This window comes from Anopheles nili, chromosome X (genome assembly GCF_943737925.1).
Source record: "Anopheles nili chromosome X, idAnoNiliSN_F5_01, whole genome shotgun sequence".
In the NCBI taxonomy this organism is placed as follows: domain Eukaryota; kingdom Metazoa; phylum Arthropoda; class Insecta; order Diptera; family Culicidae; genus Anopheles; species Anopheles nili.
In genome coordinates this window covers 12,380,401-12,392,298 of record NC_071293.1, presented here as the reverse complement: position 1 = coordinate 12,392,298, position 11,898 = coordinate 12,380,401, and the positions used below count along the sequence as shown (strand labels likewise).

The 11,898-nt window shown below is 53.4% G+C and overlaps 1 protein-coding gene across 1 annotated transcript; it reads left to right on the top strand.

Annotated features, from left to right (window-relative positions):
* Window positions 1-381: 381 nt before the first annotated feature.
* On the top strand, window positions 382-11,156 carry LOC128728246 (uncharacterized). The gene is made up of 11 exons (XM_053821866.1): window positions 382-491; window positions 586-769; window positions 841-1,377; window positions 1,438-1,678; window positions 2,608-3,017; window positions 3,188-3,629; window positions 5,868-6,272; window positions 7,643-8,030; window positions 8,744-9,335; window positions 10,368-10,564; window positions 10,661-11,156. Exons 1-11 carry the CDS (start codon window positions 382-384, stop codon window positions 11,154-11,156), a joined length of 4,002 nt encoding a protein of 1,333 aa, XP_053677841.1.
* Window positions 11,157-11,898: the final 742 nt, after the last annotated feature.

Below are 11,898 nucleotides of genomic sequence, written 5' to 3'. Positions count from 1 at the left end.
CTCCGGTTTCCCGGGAACGCCAAGTTCAAACCCAACTCGAAGCAGAGGTAGCGAATGGTCGGAAAAGTGCCTTGACGTGCCTTGTGTGCTCCACATACACTTCGGGGACCTATAGGATCGGGACATTGGGGGGGGGGGGAAATTGCACGACAAAACAGGTTTCCCGACACAACGCTAAGGGAGAGTGTCCTGAAGCTGGTTCTCCCGCGACCCACATTGCTGACGTAGCGCTTGTTCCGCTTTTTGTTTTTCCAGCCACCATTGGGCCGAACCGATCCGCACTCGAAAACCATCCTACAACACGGCCTAAAAGTGGAGTACACCGCCGACTACAAGGAGTCCAGATACCGGCTACATCTGGATTCGTCCCATGCCCAAACGATGGCCTCGATCGAGCGTCCGGCCGGGGGTGCGCTCGCGTTGCACTACGCCGCCGCCCGGGGTTGTCTCGACTGCGTGCGCCTTCTGACGGAGGCTGCACCGGACATCAGGTGAGTGATGATCTCGGTGGGACTTGTGGCGGGAGTCTTTGATATCTTCTCGAGCGCGACCTTCTGATAACCTTCTCGATCTGACTACTCGCAGTGCCAACACGCAGATGGACAACGATGTGACGCCGGTGTACCTGGCCGCGCAGGAGGGCCATCTGGAGGTGTTGAAGTTCCTGGTGTTGGAGGCCGGTGGCTCACTGTATGTGCGGGCTCGTGACGGGATGGCTCCGATCCATGCCGCCTCGCAGATGGGCTGTCTCGATTGTCTCAAGTGGATGGTAGGTGCAACACTCTCGTGCGACACTCTCTCGTCCCTTTTTAACACTCTTTCGCCATCCTGATCGCGCAGATCGAGGACCAAGCGGTGGATCCGAATTTGCGAGATGGTGACGGTGCTACGCCGCTGCATTTTGCGGCCTCACGAGGCCATCTTAGTGTGGTGCGTTGGCTGCTTAACCACGGCGCGAAGTTGTCACTGGACAAGTACGGCAAGAGTCCGATCAATGATGCGGCAGAGAACCAGCAGGTTGAGTGTCTGAATGCGCTGGTACAGCATGGTAACCTGCACGGCGCTGGCGGTGGTGCTGGTGCCGGTGGTGGTGATGCATCGGAGAAGCAACCCTCTCCGAAGCAACACCGGCACCAGCTGCAGGATGCGTACCAGTCGCAGGTGTTGCCGGGTGGGTGTTCGCCTGGTTCACTGCCAAAGCAGACACGCGCATCTCGCAAGAGCTCGGTAGGTAATTATGTGCGTGCTGGTAAGGCGTTGGTAGGTGGACATGGTCATGGTCATCACAGCAACACGATGGTGTCGACGAAGTCATCGACGGGTAGCTCCGACTCTGAACCGTTCTACCTGCATCCACCGACTATCCGCAAGACGAAGGTAGGTCTAGTGTGCTCTAAGACATTCCAACAGCTTATCGACGTGCATGCCTTCTCGCAGGATGGTTTGTACGCGCGCCAGTCTCCGGATAGCTACTACGGGCCGGTGTTGCCGAATGACGGAGTGTACGTCAACCCGATGCGCCGTGGGTCGTCGACACCACCAAGCCCGAGCGGGAGTGTCTCTGGGGAGTCGTTCTTTCTGCATGATCCGCAGGAAGTGATTTACAACCGCGTGAAGGACCTTTTCGATGCCGACGTCGCGTTGAAGGAGGAGAAGATCGTCAACAACCGATCGATAGGTAGGTTGCGTAGGTCAGACGGTCGTCTAATGGTGTCCGTCATGAACAACAATGAAGACACTGTTACTTTTACCAGTTGCTCTGATCTAGATAAGGCTCTAGACATAGACGTGTTAACTTTGAACCTCTCCAAAAACCATTAAAAGCTCTAAATTAGGTGACGAGGTCTAATGTCATGTAGATGAGTAGCATCACGACCCCTGGGGCTCATCCCAGATAGGATCAAAGCTAAGCGATGGTTCCATTAGTAAGCTTGAATTGTCTGGATACCACTCTAGATATGGACGTGACAGATTAACCCTACTCTAAAGCCTTCAACGCGTTACGAGGCAGCGTTACGGGTGTCCGAGCTGCACTCCAGATGGACTAGGTGATTGGTATCATCGAATGCGCGTGATGTAACGTCACCATAAAAATGCACATAATTTCTCGGCCGTGCTAAGCCACCCAACCGGCCACTGGGATTGATCCACACGTTGGGAGGATGTTTTGTAACGCGGACGATTTTGTTTTGTGGTCAGGTTTTTTTTTCGTTTCACCTACCGATTGATACTTCATGGTTGAGCTGATGGTTTCGAGGCCACCGCGAACGATACCTCTGGCAGCAATATCCGCACGCGTGATTAGGGGGATGTCTAATTGTCGGGCCACAAACCTTTTACGCGCGGTACGAACGGACCTCTGCTACCACCAGGGGGCGGCACTATCGCCTTGATCACGGTACCACAGTAGACCTACTTTTTGGGGCGGGCCTAGAAAGCGCCCGAGCCCTAGTGTGAGGTTGCAACCGTGTGGCACCAAATTCGAACGATCTGATTAAGGTGTAATCGAGCCGCACTGTTCGGCCGCCTTTCGAACGTGTCCCAAATTGTGCCGGTAACGCGGTGTTACTCATTTACCTCCAGTAACGGTGTTCCGTTGTTCCACAGTACAAGCGGAGGTGCACTCGAGCAGCAGTGGCGCCGCCAGCGGCTCCGATGAGGACCTGTCGGTGTCGTCGTCCCATTCCGGCGGTGATGGCGGCGGTGGTGGTGGCGGTGGCGGTGGTGGTGGCGGTGGCGGAAGTGGCGGAGGAGCTGGAGGTGGAAATGGCGGGCATGAGATGGTCAACGGGAGCCACAAGGCGTCAAACGTGAACGGCAGTGCGACGTCCCATGAGCATGATTACGAGGACATCTATCTGATGCGTGAGGAGGCGCAATATGGTGCAGGTGTTCAGAATAGAAGTGCTGTGGGAAGAAGCCGTTCGAGAGATAGTGGCTCCCATAGCCGGTCGGCCAGTGCCAGCTCGAACCGTAGCGATGTCATCCTTCAGCTGACTGGTAGTGGCAACAATCAGGTAGGTGACATGTCATCTTACAGAGCGCGCAATTTCGCGAAAGTGACAGATGTCACACCTAGTGTACATGTGGTATTGAAACCATCCACTTACTGGCTACCTTTCTCTCTCTCTCTCCCTTTCTCGCGCCCATCGTTTGTCTTTTTTTTTTGCTTTATTCGTTAATTTAGTCCTCGCTGGTGAGCAACAACAAGGAGCACATGCTGCTGGCAAAGCGCAACAACCTGCTATACGAGCAGCAGCAACAGCGTGGCACCAAGCCTCTCCCGAAACCGATCTACAACCTGGGCAAGGGCGGAAAGGGTCCACTCCCAGGCCCCCCACCAGGCCACCGGAAACCCTCCGATGATTACTCCAGCGGCACCCTGCGCTCGTCCTGCGCCAACGACAACGCGTACGAGAGCGTCTGCTCGCCAGAGGACGTGTACGAGCGTGCAGCCGAGATGGGCCTGACCGGGAAGCAACACGTCAAGTCCCACCACCAGCCCGGCCCGGTTCAGCCGCCAAATGGAGCGACCGTTAACGCGAATGGTGCCGCTAACGGTACCGGTGCCCATGCGCCAGCCAAACGAAACGGGCCGCCGCAGCTGAGCGAAGAAAATGAAAATGCAGGTAAGCCGGCGCTGTTACCCTACATACCGCGGGAGGTGAAGAAGAGCGGAAAGGAGGAGATGGAGGCGATGGTGGAGAGAGGCGCCATCTTTGCGAGGCGAACGAGATTTTCATGCTCTATTAAAATCGGAATCGAAATAATCGCGCAGGCGAACGGGCGTCATATTAACGAGCTTCAACGAGCTGGTTGCCTCGTTCTTGCACCGGTTGAGGGTTGAGTTCTTTGTGTTATTGAGGCACTTTATTGCGACTGCATATGCCTTCCAGCGATCGGCAATAGATAGCGCCGTGTGTGCCGTTTTATGGCTCTGAGATGCTGCAACGAGCATCTAGAGCATTCCTTTCAACTACTGGTTCGTTAATAGCGCATTACGCGACCACTTGGAGGGTTACGTGCAAGCTCCGTGGAAAGCGAGTGTGTGGAAACGATAGAGAGAGAAAGAGAGAGAGAGAGAGAGACAGAGAGAAAAAAAGAGAAATGAAACTAGAACTGCTCCTGGTGCTGCATCTCGTTGAACGGGTTCCAGATTCGCGATGGACTTGTCCTCATTTTGGATGACCCTGGACGTGGGACCTGCATTCGTTAGAGAGGACGTGCAGCGTACGAGACGAAACCGAAACTTCCGGTTCTGGAGCTGGGAGTTCTGCGTGACCGAACTGGGTCGCGGGTTTTCGTTTTTCGATGCGCTACTTTGGACAGGCCCCATTTTCCGGCTGGTTTGAAGGCCTGAGCTCGCGCTACTTCAGGTTCCGGTGGTCTCGATGGGACAGGATTTGGTAATGAGGTCCCGTGCGGGAGTTGCCCTGGATTTGGAGTACTTTGGAGGCGTCGTAACTGCTGAATCTCATGGGAACGGATCAGTACTGTGCTAGATACATTCAACATCAAATGAAAAATAAAAAATCTCAAAAAAAAGGATTAGTCCGTAAGACGACTAATCAACATATTGCCTCCAGCGCTTTATGCCAAATAACCGCGCTTTGGAAGTGTGAATGTAATGTGGATGTGGATATAATTCGTACCTTTGAACTAGTGGAGAAAAATCACTTTATTAAATCGTAGCATACAAGCTACGTCAAAAGCAAAAAATACATGTCTCTGCACACAAGATCAGGTTCAGTGAGCAAAACTTTCTCTTCGACCACAAAAGCTATTGCACGTTGATTCAACGCACCAGGACGTCGCTAGAGCGGTGCGCAAAAATATTGATCAATTTTCATCGAAATTACGACAAAGCCGTAAGCCGACAGCGCGTAAGATCCGGTTCTCGCCCTGTGGGCTGTAATTAATTAACGTGCAATCGCCGTCGTCGACCTTTGCATTGGCCGCGGGGCGTAATTTGTGGCAATTAATTTGTGAGAAAACGTGTCACCTTCGAGGATTGCGCATAATGAGATGCTTCGATGAGGAAGGCAAATCGGTACGAGAGACAAAAAAAAAGACGTGGCGAAATTCCGCAAAAGGGCCGATCGCAGCGTACGAGGCGCATAAAACAGGCAGCGAGCGTTATATAAGGGCATCATTAAGGGCATGGCAGGACAGTGTTTGCTGCTATCCGGACCGGTAATCGATGTAATTGCTGCTGCTGCTGATAACGGCGAAAGGCACCTTGGGCGGTTTTCCCTTTTCTGGGTGCGTGAGTACGAGAAAGTTGCGCATTTTCCTACCACGGTTGGGGTTGGTTGTGACATCTGATTGTGTGACAACGTGCCTGAGGACGGAGTTATGCGATCAGATAGAGCTATAGAAGGCTCACACATTGTATGCCTAGAGTCCAAAGTGTAATTTGAACCCATAAAGCATCGTAAGCAGTGAATGTCAATAGCCGTTACAGATATAGTAGACTAGAAGCATACATAGGTTGTATTTCTAGAACCCAAAGCAAAATTAAGATAGGACAAAAAAGGGCTATAAGCAAGACTGGAGCATCCGTAGTAATGGTGGCACCTGAGAGATATGAGGCCATCGGGGCATTTAAAGCTTGTCGGCAGAAGATATGAGATTGAATCCATTGACCTTATGCCAAAATCAATGTTTGAAGCTTCAAAACATAAGCCAATGTGCTGATTATTACGTCACCGATTCAGATTCAGAGGTTTCAGGTGTTCTTTCAAGGCCTCCTCAAGGTGAAAGGCGTTTGCAGGTGACAACCGTATGATTGTGCTTTATAACTTCCCAGCTCCACACGCATCTATCACACACTTCCCCTCATGTTCTCTTCTCTCCCCTCCCCAAAGGTCCACCACCCCCACCGCTGCCACCACCGCTAAAGGCAAGCAACTACGGTCTCACCGGCCACGGGGCACATCCGTCGGCAGCCGTCGCTGCTGCTGCCGCCGCCGCTGCAGCCGCCGTCGCCGCCGCCACGCTGATTGGTTCCGGTGGTTCCCGGGATGGTTATGGCTACGCGAAAAATGCCCGTAACTCGCACGACCAGCAGACCGTGGCCGGCTACGATCAGTACCATCACCATCAGCAGCAGCACAAGCGACTTCTGCATCGGGATGGGGCCAGCGGGGTGGAACATGGCGGCGGGGAGCACCAGGACTCCGACTCCGGGCTCGAGGTGCTGGAGGAGTCCACCCTCAAGCCGTCCGATCTGATCCGAGGCAATCACAACCGTAGCATGTCCATCATTTCCGGTAAGTTGGGTGGCAGGCTACTGGATGAGAGGGTTGGGGGTGAGAGGCAGAGTGAGGAGAGGTAGAGGGGTAGAGCGGGAAGCGAGAGGGCAACCAGCCAGGTCTATAAAAATCCAGTTTCACGGCACGTTAGGGGTGCATTAGCCGGCTGCTAGTTCCGGAATCGGCCGCTAGGTGGATTTTGGGTGACTGCCGAATTTTTTGGATTTTCCCGGAAGTGTTTGGACTGCGTTCGATTGGTTTCCGAATATGTGTGTGTGTATGTATGTGTTGCGCTCTTTCCAGCAGCATTCGCGTCCCCTTGGGGCAGTCTTTTTGAGGTGATTCATCACCTGTTAAACTTCGGAAAGCCTCTAGAGCCGTAAGAAAGTCGTTGAACATCGACGCCAGGCGACGTGTTGTTATTATTCAGCGAAATGAATAACTAATCTCGAGTGTCTGCCTTCATCTTCCACACACACACACAAGCACATACACACACGCACTTCAAGACAGATCTCTTTATATAATTTGCCTAATGAATCACTCTTATCGCAATTAGGAGAGGCAAATTAGTGTACCCTGCACATAATTCGGAATGCGAAGCCGTACCTAGTGTGCCGCTCACCTGCGGTCACGAGGCGGCACATTATTTACTCCCCTCTCCCCTTTCCATCCCCGCATACCCCTCTGTACCGCCGGAATGGTTCCAGCGATCTGTCAGATCTCGCAGGTCCGATCATCAGCCAGCGAATGGTGAAATTGATTCGTGCCTAGATGGCGCCACCATCATCAGCAAGTAGGGACGGGGGGAACGGGGGACAGGGGAGGGGGGGTTGGTTTCGTGGGGGGTTGAAATAAAATTAACAAATAAGAAAAGCAAAACAAGAACGGATGAGGTGGTTTTCCACCGGGTGGTGCCTTTCGTGCACGTGGGGCAGCGGGGAGGAGGGGGGGGGGGGAGGAAGCGAGGTGTGTGTGCGTGTTTGATAGAGCTTCGAAAGGGAGGGGGGGGGGGGGGAAACGTGGAAATCCCACGAAAGGTGGAAACCCGCAGAAAATTAAGGTGCAGCGAGCCACGGGAGCCAGTCGAGCGGTGCCTTTTTCTCGGCCGGGCACGAAAACAAAACAAAAGGGGAGAAAAACCCTCCCCCCTCGGCACACACACACACACAAACACACATACATACACACGCTCGATCTCTCCGTCGTGGTGAGGAAAAATAAAAAACGGGGGCCCGCGAAACGCGATGCTGTTGCAGGCGATGCCGCGATTTCGAGGCGATACTAACGCTTTTCTTTTCCTTCCTTTATTTTTTCTTCGTCTCCCTTTTTCGCTTTTATTTTCGCCTTCCCATCCGATTTCCGTGGCTTTTCCGGGCGCCGTGCAGCGAATAAGAAAGCTAAGCTGATCCAAGCGAACGGCACCGGCGGTGGCAACCTACATAGCCTATGTGCGCCGGAAAGCGGCTCACCGTACAGCTCCAAGACGTCCCGGGCCGGTGCAGCAGCGTCAGTCGACGAGCAGCACTGCCATCAGCAACATCACCATCAACCGCGGCTGCTGAGCGTCCAGCCGCACCCGGCAGCAACAAGCAACCTTCAGCAGCAGCAACACCACCACCATCAGGGACCGAATCTGGTCAACAAGCAGCTCGTTCTGCCGTTTGTGCCGCCAAGCTTCCCGAATGGTACCGGTGACGGGTCGAACCATCTGATCAAACCGTCCGAGTACCTGAAGAGCATCAGCGACAAGAAGTCCAATGCAGGCTCGCAGAGGTTAGTTGGGTGTTTGTGTGTGTGTGTGCGTGTGTGTGTGCGTTGTGGTGCGGTGTACTCGTTGTTGTGACAATTCATCCCGGTATCATTGCGGTGTACTTAAACTGTGGTCCGTCGCTAACCACAAGGGCTATAGTCGCTGGTTCAGTACTTGAGTTTTTCCCGGTGAGCGATGTGACAGTTCCCTTGCATTTTTCCGCGAATTGACCTTCGACCGGGGCGTAATTTCACCTCTCCCACGCACACAACGCCACCGCAGCTCCGGTACGAGCGGTTTCCGGTCGGTTTCTCTAACCCTAGCGGTGCCGGCCGGCGGCCATATTGGTTCGGACTCGGCGTGCTTTGTGACGTTCGTCGTGCTCCAATTTGTTTACCTCGTTTGTGCGTGTACGCTTTCGCCGAACACCTTGGCCGTGGGCAACGAGGCCACAGGTGTTTTGGGGCCGTTCGGGCCCACTTCCGCAACCCACTCGGGTGGTGGAACGGGGGCGTTTATGATCGCGGGTTTACGGCTTCCAAGCGAGTTCGCTTCGTTGGCAATCCATCGGGCGTGTCGAGATTTGCCTTCTCCCCCATCACGGCAGCTCGCATTCTAACATGTTATATTTTTTTCTCTCTCTCTCTCTCTCTCTTCCTCCCTCCCCCTCTCTCTCTTTCTCTTTTTTTACTTCCTCTTTTTCCGTGCCCTTCCTTCCCACACATCATCACGACAGATCATCCGACACGGAGGATTATATGCCATTGAACACAGCCCTCATCGTGCAGGCGGGCTCGGAACCACCGAAGCCGCCCCCGCCACCACCGGCACCCCCGGCACTGCTCAACCTGCACGGTACAGCCCCATTGGGTTCTTCGGCGACCCTCCACGCCACCCTGTCGCACCCGGGAGCGACCGGTGCGAGCGGTGCGGTCCGGGCCCCCGAACCGGCCTCCGGTGTCACCCCCGGTGGTCACCCGGTCCCACCCCCACCGCCCCCACAAGACACCGACATCCGGAAGCTGCACCAGCCGCTGTCCGCCATCTCAATTCAGGATCTGAACAGCGTGCAGCTGCGCCGCACCGACAAGATGCTCGCCAAAACGTACTCAGCGCCAACGCGCAGCATCAGCATGCAGTGCCTGTCGAGCACGAGCGAGCAGTTCCTGTCGCAGAAGACGGACCTGATTGCGGAGCTGAAGCTGTCGAAGGACATCGCCGGTGTGAAGAAGATGAAGGTCGAACGGGCGAAGCTCGAGGATCGACAGGCGAACGAGGTGTACTCGGAGGTGACGCGTCAATTCACCGCTCAGAACTACGTCGATCAGGTAGGACTGCCACCGTACCCCTGTTGGAGGGGGGGGGGAGAGGAGGGGGGGAGGTGCGCCGGAGGGTGGATATGGGGAGGGTGGAGGGTGAGGTGCTGGTGAAAGCGCAGGTCGCAAATGCAATGGCGGAGGGCTGATTTGGTTGCTTCGGTGTTGGGTGCTAGTTTTTTTTTTTTTTTGGGGTGCTTTTTTTCCACCAGCTAACGGAAAAGCTGCTCGCTTTCCATCGTTTCTCACGCAGCTCCTCCATGCTTTTTTCTCTCCCATCCGTCCCCCCCCCCCCCTCTCAACCAACCTCCTACCAAACCGAATCAGTTCGATCTGATATCCTCCTCCACCCGTCATCACCCTCTCAGTCAGCGCCATCACCGTGTGGCATTGTTTCAATCACGCTCGCTTTATGGTGACTTCATTAACATCCGTAATGGTTTCTATTAGAGCGCTCACATTATCATAATTTATTGACACCATTCTCTATCTCTCTCTCTCTCTCTCTCTGTGTCCCTCATCCCCTCTGGCACTCTATGTCTCGCGATCGACCCAAATTCGGGCTTTCCTTCACGTGAAAGCTGGCGGGCGAATTGAACGCGTCACTGCTTTTCCATGGCTGCGTCCATTTCGCAATCCGATTCGAACGCAGCCATCCGTGGCGCCCCTTAATTGCCACCCCCTTCTCTCTCTCACTCTCTCCCCTCCCCCCACCCCGCCCTTCCTTCAGGTGGCCTTTCCTACTACCTTTTCCGGCTCATACATCCTTCACCACTGCTAGCATAATTTTGCCAACACGCACGAATCTGCACGCCATCGCACTCGCATCACCATATCACTCACCTCAACTACTGCTACCGCAATAGTTCTCTTTCTCTCTCTCTCTCTCTCTATCTATAAATATATCGCTCGCTTTCGTGGTCTTCCCCTCTTCTCACACGTACACACACACACACACACTCACGCGTCACGCTATCCATCCATTTTGTGTTTTCTGGTCTCTGTTCTCGATAGCCTTATCATACAGCTGATAAGATCTTTCAGGTACCGGAGCGCGATAACGCCGGAAACATCATCCCGGACTGGAAGCGCCAGATGCTGGCAAAAAAGGCAGCCGAGAAGGCGAAGAAGGAGTTCGAGGAGCGGTTGGCCCGTGAGGCGGAGGATCGGCGCCTGTCCGCGATCCCGAAATGGAAGCGGGACCTGATCGCGCGCAAGGAAGAAGCCGAGAGTAAGCTCAAGTAAGGCGACAAAATCCCTTGGTTAGCTCTGGCATATCTTGCATGGAACCTAATGCGGGTTATTTTTTTTTTCTTTCCGTGCTGCTCATCTGACAGGTCGTCCATCTACACACCGAAGGTGGAGGAGCCACAACGCCGGTCGGACACGTGGCGTAATCGGATCACACAACGGGCCATGTCGATCGACAACATTAGCTCGTACTCCGGTGTGTCTGAGCCCGATGGTGGGTCGATGCTGCGGTACAACAAAGAGAATCAGTATCAGTACGCGGCGTCTGCGAATGGAGCTTCTCCAGCCGGACATTATGGCACCACGAATACGGTTGGGTCAGGTAGAGCGTTGAATGGAGGAGTTGGTGGTCACGGTCAGTCGGGGGTGGGCAATGGAGCTGGAGCACCCCGCCGCTCGATGGAGAACATCAGCAATGGTAAGCTGGACGCAGGAACAGCTCACGGGTACCACCTGCCGGATATGGCACCGTCAACACCGAGTGAGTCCGTGTGCGCCAACGACGACGATGACAGCGAGCAGATCATCCCCTGGCGGGCTCATTTGCGAAAAACCAACAGCCGCCTGTCACTGATCGGCTAGGGTTAGGTTGTGAGTAATGCTGACAGGTTGAAAGATAGAGGTAGAGATAGAGAATTCCGATCGAAATGCTACAACAGATCGTGCACGTTCCTTCCGCACGGGCTACAACAGAGTCCAATACAAGGTCCTGCGGACAGGTCCAAGCTGGCTGTTGTGACGATGGTTGGCGAGAGATTGAGCTGCCAAACAGATGAAGCGTTAAAAATTAAGAGCATAAACGGAGAAGGCTAAGAAGAATGCAGCACGAAACATTTGTCGAACGATAGGGAAACGTAACACTAACAAATGAGATTCCGCACATAGAATTTGTAGCTTACCAGTTCAAGAAACTCGCACCACTGGAAATGGAAAATGGTGCATGAAACAAGAGAATAAGGTGCATTGAAAGAGAAAGAAAGAGAGAGAGATAAAGAGAGAACGAAGGAGAGAGAGAGAGAGAGAGAGAGAGAGAGAGAGAGAGAGCATGTGAGAGATTAAAAGAAAGGATAAAAGAAACACTAATAGAAGATTAGTAAACAAGACAAGCTGAAGGATCAAACGACTAAACGCCGAAGATTTCGTTGCAATATTATTTTTACTATAATTATTATTATTATTATTGTTATTATTATTACTATTATTATGATTATTACTCACCACGGTTCTATCGATACCCTACTACGCGCTCTCGTGAATACTAGTGGAATAGCTGAACATATTTTTACTACTACTGTTACGACTATTACGGTAATAATTATGAGTA